We start from the raw sequence: 23370 nt of genomic DNA, 5'->3' as shown, positions 1-23370 counted from the left end.
AACCCATCACAAAGATTAGAAATGCTGACAATGCAAGGATTCAGATACCTCCCACTCAAAATTCTAAACCACCTCTTTTTCCTCCTGTCGAAAAAAGTCAAAACACAGAAATCCTCTGCAAAAGAACAGCAATTTTCAACCAGCTCTGCACAATCCCCCTTGTCTCGGCCACCTGTTGCTCCACAGGGCAATTTTCAGTGAGTGAAGGCTTCCATGGACTCCAGTGTAATAATGGGCACTGCCTTATAACAAATACATACACTTCCATGTATTACTTGTGACTGGCAAAACGCTCTTTGAAAATGTAAACACGCTCCTGAGAATAATGCAGCTTTAGAGGTGAGGACCATTCAATCTCCAGGATGTCAGCTGGGTCAAAAGCTTTCCTTAAATACACATCCCGACACAATTAAAATAAAATGAGCTTTCAGGTTAACAGCTTAGGTGGTGCACCTCAATACACTTCTCCCTCTTTTTATTTTCCCTTTGGGAGGAAGCTTAGCTTTCTTTTGCAGGATGTTTATAGTGCAGCCTGGCTGACAGCATCTGGCAGATCTGCTAGGACACAGATATCTCTGTTCTCCAGTGACCTGTCCTGTCATCACCACAAAATCGCCGTCTCTCTGAACCATGCCCTTGCCTGTTTCAGCAGGAACCTCCTTCAGCCTTGGAACAATGCATAGAAATGCTTTGTGTGGTCACTATAAACAGCAGGGAAAAAATCAAAGTATCCTGCTAGATCTTAATTGAGGAGAACCAGACACATAACTCTTCATGATTTTAAACTCCTTCAGGCTCTCTCAACAAGGCACTCCACTAGAACTGGTGGTTTCATCATGGAAAAACAGTGGCATAATGTAGCATAATTTGGGTCTACCCATGCACATCAGCCTTGCCTGAGATACAGGTACATTCACACAACTGCTTTTACCATTCTCGCTCAGCACCTTGACAGAAATGCAATTCCCACTCTGCTAAGAGAAAAGGGAAACATTGTCTTCTGATTTTCTAGATAAAGTGCTGGTTGTGGTACATTTGGCCTGACTGGCAGCTCAGGTGTGTGTTGCCAGGGCAAGAGGTGTTTTTAATATAGAAAGGTGCTCCATTTATCAGCAGCTGACACTTGCATTATTGTTGGAATGAGGTCCCGGGTGAGAAGCAGAGACTGAGGGTGGCTACGTGAGCCTCCAGCTCAGCAGGAGCTTGTTACTGAGCTCCCTCCACTGCTCCCACAACAAAAGATGCCCAAACTCCAGTTCAAGGCTTGGCCAAACCAGAATTGACACTTTTTGTGACTCACACTAAACTGGCACACACGTCTGTGAGCAGTACACACCCACCAACTCCCCTTGCAGCAAAGGCATTTCAAAACAGACACATGTTCTTGGGAAAAAATAATCACAAGGATGATTGTCTCTACCTCCATACTAGTATTGGGGTCAAGGTCATCACACTCTGATTCCTCTGAGCTGTTTGTCTCCTTGTTTGGCAGCATGAAGAGGAAGAAAGAGAACAAGAGATTAGAAAAGAGATTGGTTAGTCAGGGCAGAGCAGCACAGTTGTGAGCAGCATGGAAATGGGTAACCACAGGGAAAATGCTCCTAAAACACAAACAAAAACCAAACTGACAACAAAACAAGGGAAGCTAAGGCAAAGACATGCTTTTGCCAAAGAAGCAGCAGTGATTCTGCAGTTGGTTCAGGTAGTGAAACCAAGGAGGAAGCAAGAGGAGGAAGAACTGTGCCACCATGCTGCAGCAGCCGCTTCCCTCGGGCCCAGTCCTTCCTCGTGCCGAGGGCGCCCGGATGCAGTGTCGGGGTCCTCCCTTTGCACATGCCAGGGCTATTGCACCAGGCTTGTAAGACAGAAAGCCTCTGCAAAGGAAAACACTTCATCATGGACTCTCCTCGAGAGGGGTGGATCCAAAGGACATGCTCAAGTGCTTTCCTGAATCAAGGCTGGGCTTTGGTTGTGCCAAAATCACAACAAGTGTTTGCTTGCCTCTGTTGGGAGGGAAAGCCCCAGATTAGTCCTGAGCAGGCCTCATGGTCGGTTTATAGGGATGGATCCTCTGAGTTGGAGCACAGTAGTCACGCACCCAGAGCAGAAGATGGAGCTTAACCCCACAGCTCTCAACTTTTTCCATACTGGGAGATCTCAGAGAAAGAGAGAAAGACGCAGACACACGGACAGACACACACACACACACAGACACACACGAGACCTTCTCCTGGCAAGACAGAGTCAGCGTCTCTGCCCTGTCTGATAACACGGAAAGAAAAAGGTCATTGAGACCATCTCCCTGCAACAAAAACCTTAAGAATCACCAGGCTGGGAACCCCTTATCTTAACATCTGGTGAAATACTGACCTAAAGAAAACTCATCAGCAAGGCCATTGGTTCACCCAGTGGCTTTCTCACTGCTACAGCTGCTCTGATGAAGCTGCAGACCGGGCTAGATCAGAGGTCATTAAATCACTAGTGTCCCAATTTTAAGGTAATTAACCATGTATATAGTTGAGTTTCTTAATGAGGATTACTTACTTGCATGTGGGATGCCAGGAAAAAAAACCAAAAACCAAAAAACAAAGACTGCATTTTATCTTGCATGCAAAAATCCTGCTAAAATGGATATTACAAAAAAGGAACCAAAAAAAGATAACTGAAGTTGAAAAAAAGAAATCAAAACAACAAAAAACCAAAACCCAAACTCAAAATTGCCACCCCCTCCCTCTCTCAGGAGAGGATGCTACAGGGGGTGGAAAGGATGGGAAGCAGGAGAGCAGCACAGAGCTTTCAGATGGCCTTACTCACTTTAACAGAGACTTTGTTCCCCAGAATATCCTTGGATTTACGTGGCCCATTGGCTTCATTTTTGCCACTGCTCTCCTTTTCCGCCCGCTTTCTCATGCGCAGGGTATGCCATGAACATGACTTCCTGTTGTACCAAAAAACGCAGCAATCAAACGGCAAATCATAGCAGCAAGAAAGGTTTTGGAAAGGGGAACCAGCATCCACATTTGCAATTACTGCAATTCCCTAGGAGGTGAAAGCCACCGGCAGGCAATATGCCCGTCTCAATCTCAGCAATGAGAGCTGAAGTCAAAAACCAAACCAAAGAGTTCTGCAAAGCAGATGTCGTGCCACACTTGCTGTTTAAATGCATGGAGCAGGAAAAAAATGTCCATGATGGAAGCACAGGCAACTCAAACTTGGTCATCTGGTTTCAGGGACTTTGTCTTGCATTGCCACAAATAGAAACTTATTTCAATTTTGCTACATTTAAAAGACCAACTTAGTCCTCAGTCTTGTTGGCCGAAAGCAGTGAAACAAATATAAATATGTAAGAATGGTCCTAATAGATTACTCACTATAGTAAATTAAAAAAAAATCAAGAAATTCAAGTTGTTGCTCACTACATGTTGCTTGGAACACAAACAGCTCAATAAATAGGAGCTGCATTATTAACTTTCCAAGAGATAAGTCCTTTCCTAGAATGATTAGTCTGCTGTGCCTCTCAAGACCAAGAATTTCCCTTTTGACTTTGCCAATCCAGTTAAAGAGGACATCAGTTGGCCCATGGGTTTTGGCTAGCATCACAGCAGGCACTATTTCCAGTAAATTTTTCACCCCTTATTAATGTTCTTATGACCCTATTCTTGGAAAAAATAATAAAAAAAAGACCAATATAAGACCAATATCACCCTTAGTAAGAGCAATGCTGTGTTGACAAGAGAATTGCATACCAAACCAGACATAAGAAAAAAACCAAAACAGTTCTTGATATGGATTTCATTTTGTTAAAACAGTGGACAGGTTGGGGGGAATTTGGGGAGGGGTATGTTGTCCAAAGCATAAAGCTCTCAAAACAGCAGTGTGATGAGCTGGGATCCAGGTTCAAAGCATCTGCCCACCTTTAAGTCATGCAAATTTGATTTGCATGTTTAAGCCCAATGTTTGGCACATGTCACGTCTACAGTACCTTGACACATTTTACAAAGGAAGTTGTATGAAATCCAGGGATCACCTGTGATGCCAATAAAACGCAGCATGTTAGCAAGGCAGGACCCAAAGGACCCCCACACAGCCGACGCTCCCCCGTGAACTCTGCGTCTGACTCCTGATTCCTGCTGCAACCTCACACCTGAGGGGAGCTGGACAACAGCTCAGGTAAAGAACAAGCAAACCCTGCCACAGCCACAAGACTGAACTGGGTCATGGCAACTGTTTTTGAAACCAGGGTTAGAGCCTGCACTAACTCAGCCTGTTGTGGGAGGTTGTGTCTGAGCACAGGGAGCAGCAGAGCGCCCTGCACGGCTCACACAGGCTCCAAGTGCTGACTGGCATTTGGACATTTCTGGACAAGGTCCAAATGAGAACTGCAGAGCAGGGGAAGTTATCCAACACTTTGGGACTGTTACGCTTTCCTTCAGGATATGGAAGTCAAGAACATGGCAGATGGGGCTCCTGATCTATATAATGAATATAGGGGAATGATTCATGGTGCCAACACAGCTGGATTGACCATGTATTTTGTGTACAGTATTTGTCAGAGAAGAAACAGTTGTATTACTTAAACTAAGTAGTCAATGTGATCTGGCAGACCAGACAGGGTTAAAGATAGCACAGTTCCAGGCTGTTTTTTACTCATAGGACTCCTGTTATTCAAAGATCTTTTTCTTTCCAGTGGTGTTTTAGTGTTCGTGTCTGAAAACATGGTTTAAGATTTTAAATCCCACTGCAATGAGAAAGAGAGAAGTGCAATTCACGTGTCTTTCAATTTTTGTTACACCTTCCTGGCCACAATTCATCTGCCTACAGAATTTGATGCAGAATTTTACTGTACAGCTGCCATGAGATCAGTCTTCACCAGGAGCCTGGTACTGTGGGCAATTCTAAGGGCATGTGGTTGCATCTTGTGGCTAGAGAGGAACCCGGGAATGGCCGTGGCAGATGTGCAAGAGATGTGCCAAGCAATTCCTTTGGCTTAACATGCAATTCCAGGCAGCATTCATTACTGACTGACAGGTAAAGCCATCATTTCTCTTAACTGAAACGGCAGCAGAGATCAAGTTATTATTTTTAGTGAATCTTTCACAAAATCTTTCCTCCTGTTCAGTTTTGTGCCTCGAGGTATTTGTGTAAGGTAACACAACTTGTAGCATACTTCATGCATTACCATCTAGTCATTTTAGATGTTAAAAGAAATCAACAGGTATTACTGAAAAGAGGGTTGTACCTTCTGTATTTAATACCAAAAAACCACTTTCTTGCATTAGTCATTTCAGACTGACAAATTTCTAAAAATCAGAAAAGAAAAATATATATCCACACATTTGTTAAATAAGCAACAAAATATTATAAACAAAATTAAAATCAAAACAAAACAAAATCAAACAAAAAAAAAGGGTCAAACTAATTCTTTTACCTCATTAAAACATGCTCATGGTGAAAATTTATTTTACATATTTAAAATAGTACATTTAAAATTAGTTACATTACAGGTACAATGATGAACATTGCGACTATCCATTATATTGCACAATCTGACTTCATCAATGTGAGTTTGTTTCTTTTTTTTTTTAAATAGTGCAAAATACTTTATACAGGAATGTACTTGGATGGGGGTCTTGCAAACCAAAAAAATATATTACAAAAGTTACTGCCAACAGAAAAAAAACCAAAACCAAAACAAATGAAAAAAAAAAAAAGATACAAGCTGTACAAGGAAATTGCCATAGACAACAGAATCTCTCCTCCTTGAGAAGCAAACCTCAGTCCAACACCGAGCCTGGATTTTTGTGTTTGTGTTTTGTTTTTTTTTTTAATCTAGATGCTGTTATAACCAATATATAGATTAGTAACTTAATACAACATAAATATAAGTCCAGTCCAAGCAGGTCCATGTTGGTGTAAAATGGTGTCACGTAAAGCATATCTTTAACCGTCTATGGTTTTATTTCTCTCCAAAGTATAAACAAAATCCCACAAAATGAAAATAAGCAAAACCCGAGCTATCCACCATGGCTGCCCGACGCTGCGGATTGACCACTCAGCTTGTTCCAATGGCACTGTAGATAAAAATCAGCAGGATTTCCCTACCATTTGGGTCTGTTTATTTTTATTTATTTATTTTATTTTCCTCAAAAAAATCCACACAGTGCTCCCAGCGAAGCCAACAGGGCACTTACTTGATGCTTCCATCGCTATTATCTGCAGTGGATTTAGGGAGGGGAGCCAAGATACTGCCAGGGATCCATCCTTCAGCGGCTGGAGAGTGGTCGTTGGCGGGCTGGTACACCAGGAACATGTTCTGCTGGTTGATAGCAAGGATCTGAACCACCTCTCCTTGATTCACACAGATCTCATCCTCCTTCAGTGCATAGTAATCTTTAATCACCACCATGGAAGAGGTCCCATTGCACCCTCCCAAATCAGTCTGCAAACGGACACAACACAAAGCGGTGAGCGGCGGGCGCGGGGGAACCCGCCCGTTCCGGCAGCGATCCCACTGCTTCACGTCCAGCCTAACCAGACCAGGGAAAAAGACACAGAACACTTGGAAGTTCACATTGGCACAGAAGGATTTTAAAGACCTGAAAGGTGGCAGTAATCTAATACAAACCAGTCTCCTATTTCACAACAGACTTCAGAGCTGCTAACGACTGTGCCCTTGGGTGTTCTCATCTGCTGGGGTGTTACAGATGAAACAGGCCTGTGCTGAGCCAAACGGGGAGAAAGACACACGAAGCTGAGTGAATACTCACAGTTAAATATAGGTCAGATTGAAAGTGGCTTTGGTCAACCTCAGTCAGCAGCAGGGTCCAAACACGGTTGGTGGCCACCGACTCTCTGGTGGTTTGTGTGCAGCGCACATGTACCCAAATTATAACCTTTAGCAGGCACCCTGCAAGCTGGTATGTGGGAAAAGGACTAAGCTCTTCCCTACCACAGACTTTTTCAGGAATGGGTGATTAATGGATATTAGAGAAACCTCAATATTACTTCTGCCATTGCTGCAAATGGATATCTAGTTCACCAGATCTGCAAGCACAGTGCCCTGAAAAACACTGAACTCAGTGCTCCAGGGTCAGGCTCTGTCTGTTTCCCAGATGAAGTGCCATCCACGTGGATACCAGGGCTTTTGCATGAGCTGTTTAATCCCAATTCACACGTTACCCCATTGCTTCAGTGTGCAGATTCCCGTGGACCTGGTTAGCTGCTAATTAAAGCTACCATCATGGATCCCCTGTGGTGTAAGAAACGGGCTGTGAGATCATGTTTTATCAGATGAGCTCAGTACCTTGCTCTGTTCATACTTGTCTCCGGGCTGTGAGTGCTCATACCCTGTGCTGCCATTGGAGGTAGATATCTTCAGGGGTGGGAGGGATGGGTTTCGGCTTGTAGCCTTCAAAGGCTTCTCAGACCCTACTGGAATAGAAGAGTGGGGCCTGGTGTTGGGCTGAGGGAGCCTGCCGGCCTGGGGCCGCAGCACCGCCGCGCTGTTCTCCTTGCGTTGGTACTCGATGGGCGACTGCAGCGCTGCAAGAGAGGACAGCAGTCAGCCACGTGCTCCCAGCAGCCTTGCCAGGGGCTGCAGGGGTGTTCAAACAGGTGGGGTGGTTCAAACAGAACAGACTTGTGCTGCAAACCAAACAGGAACAGGAGATGCCGCCCATGAAACATTCATGGCTAGACAGGACACAAGCACCTTACACTGTGCTGTGCCTGAACTGAACACAGCACTCCATGCTGATGTGAAGAACAGCTTCTCTACCCTACACAGTGAGTAGGCCAAAATGTTTGCCATTTTTAGCACACATAATTGCATTCATTTTCTTTGAAATTGCGCAAATTAATCATATCCTGTAGTCAAAATAAATGAAAGCCTGACTAAGAGGTGCACAGCACATTTGCAGTGAATTTTGCTAAACACAGGTCAAGACCTCTAAGTCTCATTTGCATAGTCCCAAGACACTGTGACTATTAAATACTCTTTGGATGTGATGCACTGCAGCTTGGCTCTCAGTGTGCTGTCTAACTGCTTCGGTCCAAGGAAACTGCTGGAACACTTTCCAGCAAGTGAGGAAGGAGAGATGGCACCAAGACATTAATCCCAGCAGCCCAAACCTCTCCAGAAACACCCAACAGGCAACACTAAACAGCTTCTTAAGCCATAAAAAATAAAGTCTGCCTGTGAGAGTAGATTTTATCATCATGGAGAGAGCTTGCACTGGGAAACGAAAGGAAAAAAAATTCCAGGTTGTAAAGAAATAAATAGTTTGCTTTGTTTGGAGAAGGGATTAAGGCTGGGACTCACAGTGAGCAGATTTGCTGGGCTCAGGCTACCAGCCCCAGACCTATAGGCTTGGTTTTTTTGCATGTCATGTGGCTTTAACAGATGATTTATAGTCAGTTAATACTGTGTACATGCACCAGACTAAACCTACTGGAATGCAGAGAGACTAGTCTAGCAAGAGGCGGACAGAGAACATAATGTCACAGCATCAGCCCCACCAGGGAACCACAACAGAAGGAATGTCTTTCCCAATAAAATGAAAAGGAAAGAAAAACAGTAAAGCTCAGCACCATACAGCACACTCTCTGGCCTTCCCTTTCTAAAGAAAGGAGAACAACTCAAGGAATCACTTCATCCTAAAGAATAAATGACTGCAAAAAAAAAAAATCAAGGAGGATGCCAGTTCACCATTTTCTTCAAAAGGACACAGACAGAAATCTGTAGCAATCTGGAAGATTACTAATCTCTAAAACCTGACCCTTTTCACAAAAGTAGATTGTATTTATGCCACAGTGACTGCCACTTTCACTTGCTTACCTCAGCTGCAGCTGGAAATGGTTTGGTCCTGCTGCAGACCAGCCACAGAGGGCAAGGAAGGCTGGGGAGAACTTTGACAATGATTTTGACAGTGACATTTTCCTATTGTATACAGTAAATAAGGCTGCAAGGTCGCTAGCAGTAAGATCTGAATGGATACTTATCAACCGATCTTGAAACAATCTACTGTACTCAGTACTTTTAAAGGGTATTTAGTGGAGTGTCCATTTCTGACTACTAAATCCACCATGAGTATCACAGTGGTGCCTGGCTTCCAGCCTCCTGTTAAACATCTGTCAGTACTCTTAGCAGCTGCTGGCAAAGTCAATGTCCATCTACTTGCATATTCTCTCCTCTCTCAAATTCCCCCACAAAACATGATTAAAAAAAGGTACAGATGAATGGCATTTTCCTTATGAATCATGTCCAGCAGTGACAGATTTTCTTTACAGCTTGCTTCCTAAAGAACAGTCGCAGCAGTCCATAATTTAAGGCACAGCCTGTTTCTCAAGCTTACAGCTTTTACTTTTCCATGGAAAAATATGAAAAACTTGAATATTCCACTTTTACATTAATGAATTTGGATGCAAATCCCATGCTTTGTACATAGCCCCTACTCTTTAGGACATCCCCGTGAAGAGAGAAAAATCAGAGACAGCTTGGGCAAGAATTCAAGGGGAATATTTTGTTATTAAGTTTACACAGCATTGGCTCAGTGTGGATTTAATATGATTTTACGGACAGAAAACATCTGCTTTAATGAAATGCAAAGCTAAAGAACATATTTCAAGATTAGTCAGTTGCAATAAGATTACATTCTAAAAGCCACTTAAAATATTCTGGACTGGACAGGCTCTACTGGATACAGTATCATTTTCTTGGCTATTATTTATAGTTTTAAGGTAAATCCTTAATCTTGTGTTTTAATAGAAATCTATTTTTACTTTTGCTTTAGAGATAGTGATGATTATGTTCCCAATCCATCAAATTGCTTGCTGGCCTCAGAGAAAATAGGCTGAATAGGGGCTATGAAGATGCCTCAGTAGAACAAGAGGCTCACAGGGCAGTAAGTCCTGTGAGATAAGATGGAATATTTAAAAAATAAAAAGAACAAGCAAGAAAGATATGGAAGAGATAGAAAAACTCTGCATTAGTGTCTGTGGAACTCTCACAAGGCTTTAAAAAAAAAAAGAGGTCTGTAGCTAGCTGTTACTGGAACTTATTTTATTCCAGTAATTCCTCAGCCAAAGCCAACTGCACTGACATAAACCAAAACATAATATCAAGTTTTGGTACCAACTGGTCAAACTGCAGTACTTAGACTCTTCCTCTCACCAATGTATTTAAGAAATCATTTTACAATGGTTGTATGAAGCCGTTTCTATTCCAAGTCACAAAACCCAGTATCAAGTTGTGGCATCATGGGTGAAATGTATTTCCCTTCTCAGCTCAGCCACAGATTCTGAACTGTCACAAACAACTTTTGCATGCAGCCCCTTCCCAGTTAACTTCTGAAAAGTGAAATTAAGCTGAATTAAAATTTTTAAAACCTCTACATTGGAGAAAAGGGAATCTTTGATGTGAACTGGAAGAGCCTTTTCCCATTTTGCAACAAAAAAATCCACAAAACCAAACAACCACCCTCCCTGCCAGAAAAACCAAAACAAAAACCCAGCAAAAACTTACATATTGTGCCAAGCCCAAACATCTTGATTCAAGCAAATATGTTTTATTATTGAACATTTATTAAGCTATTAAATACAGAACTCTAATATGAGCTCCATAAAATAAGCTGTTTTGAAATGAAGAGTGCAAAGCAATCTTGGAGGCATCCAAAGCTACTTTGTTGCTGCCACACAAACAAAAGAGATACTATTTTTAGATTCTTTCTCTAGTCCTGTTGCCTTCTCTTACCCTCATCCACTCACGAGCAAGAACAAGCTAAAATTGATAATTTAATTTGATTCCTGTGTATTTTCAAATTACACACTTTTGTTGATATTGTGTGTATCTGGTTTCTAAGAGGTTTTTCTTTTGAAACATATCTTTTATTTGAAATATTATTTCAGACCATCTCAAATCTATTTCTACAGCAAAGCTGATATTGGGACAGGCCCCTTTTCATGCACAGCTCCCATGGTTCCTAGGAGAAGCAAGCTCTTGCCCTTGTTTCCTTGCCCTTTCCTTTGGATTTTTAATTGAAAGCTGGGACCTGTGGTGAGGCAGCCTTCATCCCACCTCATCCTCAGCTGGTGGCACACAGGGATGTCTGACAGGAAGCTCTTGGGGACAAACCTTGCTCTGAGGAAATGAGAGATGCTGTGTGTACACACACTGTGTACACACAGTGACAACCCGGCTTCATCACGATCTCGAGAGGCTTCAGATTTAAAATCTGAGTGTACAATGGAAAGCACCAGGTGACAGAGCCCTGCAGACTCCAGTACAAAAGTACCACCAACCAAAGCACCATCCACAGAGGGATCTGAGGAACATGAGCCCAACTGAGACATGCAGAGGTGGCTCAATAGTTTCCTCACAGAGGAAACAAGGACATAAAGACTCTAAATCCCATTTAGCATTACAGTTTGGGAAACAGAACAAAGACCACGTACGTACCGTTCAGGAAATCTCGCTGTGTGTCCAGGACCTGGTTGATGTCCTGTACCCAAGCTTGTTGAATTTCTGGATTAGCTGCCTGCAAAATGACTCTGTCTGATGTTTCCCGGCTCATTAGGGCAAACTTGCAGGGATCATTGTCCACATTTTCTTCAATGATAAGGTAGTTCATCTGGAACAAGCCAAGGTAAGCATTTTACAGGGAGCATGAGTTAACATTACACAAGAATCAAAACTGTTGTGAAATGTTCCTGAAAATAATTAAGTCCAATGACGAACTGTTAGATCATAATAAGAAGAATTTGTCTCATCTAGATATATCCAGATAAATCTAAATCTTAAATATGATGCTTAATAAAGCTCTGACAGATGTACCAGACATCCACCCGCCTTGTCTTGAATTACAACTTCTATTTTAAGTAACACAGACCTGACTGGTGCGCTTTAAATTTACCCCATAAATAGAGTAAAAATGCTCCTATTAATATGTTAATAAAGCCTATCATTCCTCCAATTTAAATAAGTGCTTATATTTCTTGTTCTCTGATAAGAAAGTCTCAGTCATGAGAGCATTTAAAAATGGAATGGACTGTGCACAGGGATATAATGAAAAAAAAGAGCAATTCTCCCGTGATGCTCCAGCAGATCTTATTTCTAGCAGATTAGAGTCATCTGTGTGCAATCACTTCACTTGACTGTAGTCACAGATACCCTTTCTGGGAATCACATGGATGGGAATTTTGGCTGCTGTCCTGCCCTTGGGAGGCTTCTGTTTTAGATGTACTCATAACTTTAGCTTTTCCTAAGATACTTAGGGTAGTAAACAAGAATAGGTTTGGGGCATAGCCTCCCAAAAAACCAAGAGAGTCTTGGGAGTGTCTTCATTTCAAAAGCAGACAGCTCTGAAGACTAATGCAGTAATGTCCCCTAGAAGAAATCCATCTCCACTTGCTCTGACTATCTGTCAAGAAGTGGAGATCCACTCCACATCAGAATATTGTCCAGCATTCAAACTGCAAGATGGAATTAGCATCTTCCTTTGCTTCTGGGGGTCCCTGTGAAGTTACAGTGACAAGCAGGAACTCCTCTGACCAAGGAAAGGACAAGGACACACAGGTGAGCCAGGACAGGGCTCTTGCTCCTGATCTGAGCTCATTTTCCTCTGGTTGATAGCCAAACCAACCCTGGTATGACTCCAGGTACAAGATGTAAAGTCCCCATACCTCCTATTTGTGTTTCAGGGAGATGCATTCATCAGGGCTTCCACCTAGGTATTTTGAGAGGCTAAAAGGTATCCAGGTGAGAAGTAACTGAGAAGGGATGTGCCATTTCTCAACACTAAGGACCTTATTGTGTAAAAAAAGGTTCTTTGCTAAGCAGGACAAAATGCTGAAGCTTCTGTCAGAGTCTGAGTGTGACAGAGCTTGGAGAACAATATCTGGGAGTCCCATCTCACTGACAGACCAGAACAGCTGCATTTGAAGCCACATGCACTTTTTGGCTGTGACAGAGGAGAGGAAGGGGGTCTGTGGTGCTGGCTCAGGTGGGGCTCACTGCGAGCTGAGGATGCCCAGGGAGGCAGGGAATGCTCCTGCTCCACTGAGAGCCACAGCTCCTCGCCGTGGGAAACACAAAAATGCAAAAGCACTGAGCGGCTGAAGTGGGGCTGGGAGAGAGGGGGTGAGAGCTGCTGGCACACAGACTCCATCCTGAGGGTGGGGAGACACACATGGAGCTACAGGGGATCCCACACTTGCAGCAGACACTCAGCAGGAGAATGAGCTGTTTGCCAAGGGGAAGAAAAGGGGCTGGAAAATTATCACATGAAAATTTTAAACTCAGGCAGTGGGAACAGCATTCCTTTCATAGGCTGTGCAACTAGAAAAGCAACTCATACCCTTGAGGCAAGCTACTTTTATTGACATTAGGAGAGATTTATTTTTCTCTCTTTATCTACAATATACAATTCAGGAATTGTTTCCTGCAGATAAAAGCCTCATTGTTACATATACAATAAACTGAAGTCAAAATGATTCATACTATTTCCATCTCCAATTGTAATAATGATTTAAATCAGCAAAAAGATAAAATCAAAGCTGATCACCTACATCAAGTTGATTGTTTATTTGTACACTTTGAGTTTTCCCTTTATAGCCTATTATTTGGTTGGAAACCATAAAATACACTGACTTGCAAATGGATAGAGGTTTTTCAGTAAATGCTGTTTCCATCAGCCAAGAAGACAACCTCATTTCAGTAAATACACTGTTTACTGTAAATTTGTTTAGTCATATATGTTAATATGCATTATTTCAGCTGAGAGTGTTCTATTTCATATTAATGCACCATTTAAAATTTAGAGCAAACACAGTGCATTCTCCCATGTCTCTTAACCTGTATCTTTGAAAAGGAAATCAATGCCAGACTGGTTTCTCAGCTTCAAATGGCCCAGGAATTCAAATGAATCAATGCTTTTGCTCTTTCTGCAGGCACAGCAAAGGCTGTTCTACCAGGAGATGTGTAGCACTCATTCACCCTCACTGACCATTTCACAGGTTAACTTTGCATTTGTTAAACAAATAAGTATTTTTACTGGTTACTTTCAGTTTTTACTTTTAGCCCCAGCCCCATAATCTGGACAGATTATTTAAAACCAAAATTAATTTCTCAAAACTCTCTTCATAGTTTAGCTAGTTTTACAATTCCTCAGAGCTGTATTTTTAGAATTATTTGTGGTTTTATTTGTCTTTGAAACATTCTTGCAACATCCATATTTGTACTAAGAGCCCTCATCCGAAATAGGGAGAGCATTTCCAGAAATATCACATAAAGGCTTAGTATTGACTTATAGTTTGGCCTAAAATGACTGGTTTGGATACTTCATTTACCTTTTATGATCAGGTATAAAAGCAACTGTTGTAAACTTCCTTTGACTACTGTAGGTTTTGTAGCAATATTTGCCAATTGGAGCTATGAATGATAGAGGACCTGCTCTGGCTGTGTTCCTTGTAAAAATTACCCAATAAATTTAGACACACAGTGATTTATTTAGAGATGATCTTGAACAGCTTCTGATCCACAGAAAGGTAAGTGCAAATGCTTTCTGCACATTGCTGTCCCCTGTGACAGGATGAATCTTACGTGACCATCAAACAGAATCTGCTTCTCCCCCTGCATTTCTTACCTTTATGCTTTTCTTGAACATGTATCCTGGTGTTAGGGATCCTTTCCTAAGGAGTTCACTGAAGATAACTATCTGCTCAAAGAGAAACACCCTGCGCTCCTTGGGTCGCGACTGCACCCCGGAATCCTGCTCTGTCACGTAGAAGGTGTCCTGCTGCAGCAGCTTGCCTTGGGCTGTCAGTTTGCCCTGGGAGAGAAAGGCACCAGCATTACAAACCCTGACCCACTGTGACCCCACAAGGTGACATGCTCTATTTCATGCAGCCCAAGTTTTCCAGGCATTCATGTGAGATTTATCCCCTCTAAGTCACCAAAGCAGCAATCCTGTAAGTTGTGACCTCAGCTGAAGACAAACAATATAGGTTTTCCTTGCTCCCATTGCCACTGGGTATATAAAACCAAAAGCAAGAGGTCTCAAGCAGGCTGTTTGGTACACTTCATTTCAAACTCTGTTCCAATTATGTTACTCCAGCCAAGAGCTCTCCATCATGCCCTAAGCCAGCAGTCACTGACACAAAACCTCTGGATGTGCAAAAGCCAGGGCCTAACTGCTTGCAGTGCATAAGACAGTAAGATAAATTTTAACTCATTTTGAAGATAAGACCTCTCTCCAAAGCCTACACAGGCTTAGTTACAAGCCACAAGCTATACCCTGTGGGGCTGCAACTCCCAGTCCTCTCCAGGCTGTTGCTGAACTTGGGAGCTGTTAACGTGTTAATACCAGGTGACCTCACTAATAGGAAGAGCAGGTTGGTTCTTTTGCTCTGGTAATAGACATAATAAGTCTCATTAAAGCTTGCAGAAGCTTTTACACAAACTCACATTTTGAAGAAACAACATGAATTGTCACAAGTTTAGAGTGAGAGGTGTGCCACTGCCCCACCTTTGAAACCTCACCAAAGCGTGCTGCTCAGCACTGCAGAAGAACAAGCCTTGGGTAGATTGTAGAGACAATCACAGAAAGAGAGAGTAATTTTCCTTGCTTAGTTATTATCATTATAACAAGAATGCAAATGCATACCTCAAAGCCTTGGAGACGGCCCAGGTTCATCATGTCATTGCAACGTTTTGGTACAAGGCACATTAATTCCACTGCTTTCTGTTGAGGAAAGGGGACGTTGCATTATTACAAGAGAACCAGAGGGTTCCTGGAAGCACAGTGTCAAATAATGAACTTCAATAGCACAATTGCCAGAGTGACTCATGGCAAGGCCCTCATGAATAGATGTCTCAAAGAGGATGGTGCAGCACTAAAATGCAGGACTGCGCCGTCATCTCTTAGTTCTGATTTAAGCTAAGAGAAATACCACATTTAGAATACCAGCAGGATCTCCAGCTATTGTCAAAGGAATACTGGGGGTTTTCATTTCTCCACACACTCCCATTAGCCCTATTGTCCAGGGCATGAAAATGTACCTCTATCTCGGAGCACTCCAGACCAGCTTTTTCACTGTACCTCAGGAAGTCCTGGAGAAAGCAGAAAGGTTTGTATTAAGGCACATCAGAAAAGAGAGAACAAAAGGCACCAGTTTGAAAAGGAAAAAGCATATTCAGCATGTGATTTTCTGAGAAGAAATTTGCTAGTATTAATAAATTCATCTTCAGAGATTGCTGAATGTCGTAACCACTTTAGAAATATGGAACAGGGGTGTGGATGGTTGTTGAGAAGATCACAGGAAAAAAGACAAAGCTGGGGTCAGACCTTGGGAATGCTTATTTCATCCTTCTCTTAAGCCACAAGACCACACACACACACAAAGATTTTCTTTTCCTTTTGGCATTTTGGGGAACACACTGCAGTGCCTTTGCTAGTGTGCAACTCCCAAACCTGGGCTGATGGCAGCCTGCTGGGGTATAGCTCAAAAAAGAGGAGAAACCACTCAGAGCCCCAGTGCTGCTGGAGATTACAGGATGGGCTCAGACCTGCCTGATTTTAGACACTGGGTTCAGACCCCTCGAGATGAATTTTCAGAAGTGCTGAGGAATTGTCATTATGGATAAGTCAGCATAAACCAGAGCAGCCAGGATCCTTGGGAAAAAAATTGTGGCAAGCTCCCCAAATTTTAAGATGACAGAATACTCTGAAAATAAGTTTCTTCAGCGTATTTGAAGATAGATATTCAGAAATGGAGGCTATAGCATTTACTAGAAGCATGCCATTCAGCGCTTAAGACAAACTTTAGCAAGCACTTGTGTATCTTTGTTCCACTTAAAAAACAAAAATGGAAGTTTGCTCTGAAACTTCAGAGGAAGAAAATTCCTATTTGAAGTGTATCCTTCTATAAAAAAAAAATAAACCAAAAGAAAGTTAAAAAAAAATCCGTTTACTATCCTAAATTACAAACCACTCACACAGATGTGGCCTTCTGCTCTCTCTGGACATTTTCCATGGGCCTCTTTCACTGCATGCCAGAGACCAGACCCCTCTTTCCTCTTCATTTATTCCTCAGGTAAGTCTAAGGCTGATTTAAAATAACAGCATCTAATGCAACACGTAGATTAGAGTTTAATCCAAACTGTATTTTCTCACTCACCTTGAGAAGAAGCTGGTATTTAGTTATTCTTTGAATGGGTTTAATCAGAAAGTCACTGATGGTCAGCCGTTGGCTTATTTCCTGCTGAATCTCCTAAAAAGTGAGGATTAAAAACAATTGCAAACAATCACAGAGTAAGACAGACAACATGATAAAACGTCTCAGCAGAGACTTATTTCCACAGAAAGTTGGTCTGTTCTTAATCTTTTGTTTGCAAGAGGGAATTTCTGGGGATTTAAAAATCTGGCCTACCCTATTTAGGCAAGGCCTGGGGAGAAGCTGTGACCGAGCTAGGAGGCGAGGGAAGCACAGCATCCCTCCCCTGCAAGGGCTGAGGGTCACTCCTCCCACTACAGAGGGGATCAGCTCACAAGTGAGTCCTGCAGAACAGGTCTCCTGCTCTGGGGTGAAAGGAAACCCCCTCCCCTTGTTAAACAAGCTTCTTTCACATTACTATCGAATGTGTCTAGTCCCAAAGACTTGAAATACACAGAGTTACTGGGGATTTACGAGAGGCACCACCCAGCTCCAACAGCTTTTACCTCCCCTGTTGTTTGTACACTGCTGATTTTAAAGTCTTGTTTTACTTGGAACAGAAATCAGTGCATTTGTGGTATTCTAAAGGCCACACACAGTTAGTAGTGAATTAAATATTTACTAGAAATTCACAATATGAGAATTTGAAAGCAATTAAATAATAACACTTTCTCTCTACGGCAGAGACCTCAGCACCACGTGCAGTATCAAAATCTTCAGGAGCTTGTTTTAGGCAAACCCCACAGGTTACAGAGCAGTGTCCTTGACCTGGACTCACATCTGCAAGCAATAATAATGTATAATGAGCCGTGCTTACCTCAAAGTACGTTTCATACTCAGCCACTATATACTCAGACCGGGGCTTGTTTTGGCAATACACCACATACATGTGCAATCGCCGCTCCTGCGAAGGCAAGAGGCACAGCAGCCACATGAGATACTGGCTACTCTTCTGTCATTAAAAGGTGGTAGAAAGTTATTATGATAGTCTGCTTGGTCTTCCTTTTTTAGTTTAATCAAAGACTTAGTTCGCTAAAGCCCGAAAGAAAATCGGTAACTGGTTCTGTTCTCCACACCTGCACTTCGGCAAGGGGAGCTTCCTGGGTTGTGAGGGAAGTTATACCCACACTGACAGGTCTGAAATTTCCTCTAGAGTTACACTTTGGTTAACATCACATGAACATGTAAATTGTAGCAGTTGGCAGATACCTGCCATAATTGCACTTTGGCAGATGTCCTTGACCACATCAGTTTTGCCCCCCAAGTAAGTTGTCTGCAAGAAGACAATGATTAATGCCTTAGTGCAATCCAGCTGCCCACTGAAAATGTGTAACTACGGGAAACTTGATGTTTAAATTCAGTTTAGACATGTAGAAGTATAGAGTCAACACAAACAGCTGTTTTTGAAAAGGAGCCTTCACACCCTAAAAGGCAATTGTACTAGATATAGGAAACAAAATAAAACTTACATGCTTAATAAAAAGCTGTGCTAAACGCTCAGGTTCTTGAAGACATTTTTCCAGTTCAACCAGGAAAAAGCTGAAAGAAAGGATATGAATACTTCAGAACACTTCATTAGGTCATTCCAGCAGCACACTAGTCATCCTTCAGATGTAACAGTGGCATTTTAGCTCCAGTATTCAATAACAAATGAAAAGGTAAGCTTGGCTTCAGCCCTTACTGGTGGGATTTCGATATCATTAGATGAGAGCTGTGAAATGTGGACGTCTTGTGTTGCAAACTGTCTGCTTTTCTTTGCTATGACAGTGGTTTCAATTTTCAGAAAGTGCTGATCACTATCTAATTGCAAGGGTCACCTTCCTTCACTGAGAACCCCCAAAGTAAAACCCTCCCATAAACCAAAATGCTTGTGAGAATTCAATTTATGAAAACTCCAGCTTTACCAGGAGTTCTCAGTTGCATGAGCAGATTTGGAGTACTGGTCAATGTGAAGAAGATTGCTACATGTTTCCCCCTGAATAAATGAATCACCATGTTTTGCTGGTGGAGTTATAGTATGTGCGGTTCATCACTAGTTTTAATTTCCTAATAATTCACAATATCTAATTCATAACAGTCACAGTAATTAATAAACACCATCTCCATCTTGACTTGCAGCTTCAGGGAGGCCATTCATTCTAGCTCAAACACCCTTATCAAGAATATACTGGGATGCCTAAAAGCGAGATGAAAACTTCAGAAACATTGCTAGATTTTTCTACCTAGTAGGCAAGTCCAGACAATCACCCTGTCCATGATCTTCCTCTTTTTCATTTCAGGATTTCAGTCTCAAATGCCTCCACAGATTTGCAACAGTAGCCAGATTTTGTGGGAGGACATGCTTGCAATGATCTGATCTCAAGAAATCCCAGAACCTCAAAAAACGATGCAAATTGGACAGATGTTCCAATTAAAAATCTCCACTGCTACCATTAGATACAGCTGCTTCCATAACCCCATCCTCCATAAATGCTACATTCATCTGCATTTAAATAGACTTCTTGACCCAGATATACAGAACTAAAAATAGGGAATCTTTCCATTTGTGTTACAGAAAACTCCTATCCTCACACTTAATCAAGGAATGGCACTGCTAAAAACACTCCATTTTCTGGTAGCAACTTAGCATAAGGTGAAGCTTTCTCTGACAATTTTTAGTTTGTGCTTACAAGGTCATCTGTTAGAACATAAGGACAGGCCCAGGCCATGAGATATGCACCTATGGGACACATGACACTGTGATTCCTGGGTGAGGGAAATGTCCAGAGCTGAAGGAAGATCCGGCCCAATGCCCATTGTTCAAGCCTGTACATGCATGCTCAAATTTTAGCTAGTTGCAGAGTATTTCTGAGTGGTAGAGTTGAAATGATGACCATATTGTCCCTAAGCAAGACATTGTTTACAAAGTTACATGGGAAATGGCTCAGGGTTTGTGTTTCCAGCAGCTTCTCACAATCTGCTTCTGTGAGCAAGATTTTCAAGGAGTGGAGTTCCTAACTCTGAGCCAAAAGCATCGACTTGGCCAAAGCATGCCAGGGCTTTCAGGTGAGGAGGACCTTGAAGCAATTTGCATTTTATCACCCTTCCAGCCAAATACCACTGACATGGTCAGCCTTCATGATCCAATCAGCTGCATGTGAAGATGCTGAGACACAGGAAGGAACCCATGACTTCCCAGACTGCTACTGCCCATCAGTAGGATGCATTGAGGCTACAGCTGTGACCCAAGAAACTCGATTATGGCAGCCCCAGTAGCTTTTCTGAAGGTCCAGTGAATACTCCACAAGCAGCAACTCTCCGAGAGTGATCAGCTGGGATAACAAGATAAGCTGGGAATGCTTATGAGCAGTATCTCAGGAGCTGTGGATGGACCACAGGGGTACCTCCCTCTTGCCTGTCACTCCCCAGAAGGAGTGACAGAGCCACCAGCAGCACAGAACTGACACAGGGCAGCCTCCTGTGTGCAGCATCCCTGCCACAGTGACCAGCACTGCTGGCACGGTGTCTGAGCCAGCATAAAGCTGTACCTGTGACCACAGACAGCAGGACAAGCACCCTCCCATAAAGCCAGGCAGTGCAGAGCTATCACATGCCAAAATTCTTTCTTCACTGGGAAAAAATTATTTCAGGTAAGCACGATGCCTTCCATCATGCAGTTGTGCTGGTTCTGGCTGGGTAAACAAAGCCCTATATCAGGATTTAGGGTATTGAGAAACTGTGGCTAAAAGCACATGAATCAGAATATCTCAGGATTCAAGGTAGCCAGGATTTGTGATATTAAGCAGCATTTACAAACCAATTCAAACCAATAGAGCCAATCTTAAAAGAGGTAATGTCCTTTGGAAGTTGAGCCCTGAATGACCAGATGATATTCAATTAAAAGCAGCTTTAGACATACAGACACCATACAGTCCAATCCTCTATTGGACAAGAGGTTAGAAGAGTGTTTAAAGAGGAACTAAACCAAAAACTTACTCTTTGTGCCAGTCATAGATCTGGTGAATATTGCCAAATACAATCTTGTCTTTCCCTTTCATATCTTCAGAAACTCCTTTTTCTTCCATCCTCTTCATGAAGCCCTTTAGGATTAAGGATTAGTGGTTCAGCAAAGGGCTCATTTGAAGGGGGAGCAAAATTACACTCTTTTCTTTTTTAAAGAAGCAAAAGTTTAATACCAGGATTTTTTACATTGAAAACGCTTAAAATACCTTTCATACAATTTCAAACCAGAAACCTAAGTAGATACTTTAAATTACACAGTTTGCTTAAAAGAAAACTTTAAAGGATTTGTTTAGAATATCTGCTAAACTTACACAAACCATTATTAGATGCAATTGAAGTGACAAGTGCAATTTTAAGATAAAAGTTAAACAAAGTAGTTTGTCAAGCTCTTGGCTTCTCTGGTAAGAGGAAGAAATCAGATTCCATACAGAGTTTTTCCATTCATCACCATGAGTGTCTTGTGGGAGCACAAAGCCAAGCAGTAAGCTTAGAGTCACAAGAACAAGATTTCTCACACCTCCTGAGAGTTATTTTGTAAGCCTCTGGAGCACAACAGGCCTGTCAGGTTTGCCAGTGGTGCATGACATAAACAGAACATAACACAAAGAATTTCAGGTTTGGAAGCTGTTAAAAATCACTGTGAGATGGACTGATAATTCTCTCTGGACTAGGGAATGCCCCTAGTGACTCACATGTCTCCAGTTCTGAGTCCTAGCTGGGAAAAAATCTGAACCCTGCACTGAGTTAGATGTGACAGGTGATCCCTAGGGATCAGCCAAATCTTCAAAAGTTGAAGCTTAAAAAAAAAAAAAAAAAAAAAAAAGACTGTTTTTAATGCAAAAAACCCTCAAACTTCCTTTTATCTCAGGCTTTTTTGCAAAACAATAATCCACAGCACACACATGCACCTCAACACAGTTCCAGGCCCAGCTTCTGGATAGGACATAAGTCCAGATGCAAATTCAAGTAAAGTATGTGTTACTGTTACCCAATATGATGAGAAGAAAAGCATGAAATAAGTGGTAGAATCGTAAATTAATTCTCCACCAATGCCTCCAAAGCTGCATTACAGCAAAAAGCGTTTGTCACAAGTAGGGTAGCCAAGAAAAACCTCTGCACTGGATTTGAACCTAAAATACAACATTTGCTAGATGGAAACAAAAATAGTTTCCAAAGGCATTTCTTCTTGTTTCTGTCAACATAAGAAGGGGACCATGGAAGCAGACTGCAAAATAAAGCAGTTTGTTTCTCATGCTGTATTTTTTTGTTGTTGTCACTTGTCAGCATGGTGCTTTTTAGTGGGAAAACATTTTGCATAGCAGGGTTTGCTTCAGCTCACCTCCACAACAGTTCCCAAGTCTTTGACGTAGTCTTTTTCAGTCTGCACCAGCTCATTTAAGACAAACCTAAATTAAAACAGAACACACAAGTATTTGACTATATTCCTTGATGTTACCATTTGCTCCTTTACCACATATGACCTCAACATAAAACCCCATCATCATCCAGATCACATAACACAATTCACCCTTCACTCAGAGCTCAGTGGAATGTAAAAGACAAAAACATCACATGTCAGGTCAGAGTAGTTTCAAATCTCTTAACCATTCTTACCTGCTATCCCTCTTCCCCCTACATGCCAGGATGGTGCAAGAGCAGCAGCACAAACAGCTGCCTGTACCTTAAACTACCCCTCCCTGATCTCCTCTCCCCATCCCCTACGCAGCTCCCTGAGAACGATGGAGACATGTCCTGACCCATTCTGCAGCAAGCAGGAGCAGATTTCTTGCCCCAGTCCATCTGGCTTCGCCCAAGATTCATCAATTAAGTATCAATTTGGAATTTTCAAACACTCGGAGAACAAATCCCCTCTCCCATCATAACTAAGAGCCTAATCTTTCAGAGCAGGTAATCTACGTGTGGGTGTCAAATGTTTTAACTGTGATTTCAGAGCTAATAACCCCGGGTAGGGGAGTCATCTAATGAAGGCCTGATGCATGCAAACATCAGCAAGCTAAAAAAAGCCCCTCCTTTGTAACTCAAACTGAATAATCACATAATGTTCTTTTGAGGACAATTTCAAAAAGTTACAGCTTGCTGCAGACAGTTTGTCTCTCAATTACGCCAATACACAGATTTGGCACATGACAAATAAACTCC

General features: G+C 42.2%; 1 protein-coding gene across 5 annotated transcripts in view; it reads right to left on the bottom strand.

Annotated features, from left to right (window-relative positions):
* Window positions 1-23370, bottom strand: part of KALRN (kalirin RhoGEF kinase) — a 467474-nt gene that overhangs the window by 24010 nt on the left and 420094 nt on the right. For 4 of the 5 annotated variants that reach the window (XM_063400874.1, XM_063400877.1, XM_063400875.1 and 1 more), the window contains 11 exons: window positions 22550-22616; window positions 21184-21287; window positions 18678-18747; window positions 18026-18112; window positions 17173-17265; window positions 16055-16105; window positions 15660-15737; window positions 14640-14825; window positions 11456-11627; window positions 7304-7542; window positions 5229-6439 (listed from right to left, as the gene is read on the bottom strand). In XM_063400874.1, the coding sequence (XP_063256944.1) occupies window positions 6188-6439; window positions 7304-7542; window positions 11456-11627; window positions 14640-14825; window positions 15660-15737; window positions 16055-16105; window positions 17173-17265; window positions 18026-18112; window positions 18678-18747; window positions 21184-21287; window positions 22550-22616 (1399 nt within the window). In that variant the 3' untranslated portion in view covers window positions 5229-6187. Of the gene's footprint in view, window positions 1-2814; window positions 2939-5228; window positions 6440-7303; window positions 7543-11455; window positions 11628-14639; window positions 14826-15659; window positions 15738-16054; window positions 16106-17172; window positions 17266-18025; window positions 18113-18677; window positions 18748-21183; window positions 21288-22549; window positions 22617-23370 lie in introns of those variants that run through there. The other variant, XM_063400879.1, reaches the window with a different exon arrangement.

This window comes from Prinia subflava, chromosome 6 (assembly GCF_021018805.1).
Source record: "Prinia subflava isolate CZ2003 ecotype Zambia chromosome 6, Cam_Psub_1.2, whole genome shotgun sequence".
Taxonomy (NCBI): Eukaryota; Metazoa; Chordata; class Aves; order Passeriformes; family Cisticolidae; genus Prinia; species Prinia subflava.
Note: the sequence above shows the minus strand (reverse complement) of the source record. Positions and strands in the feature narration are given on the sequence as shown.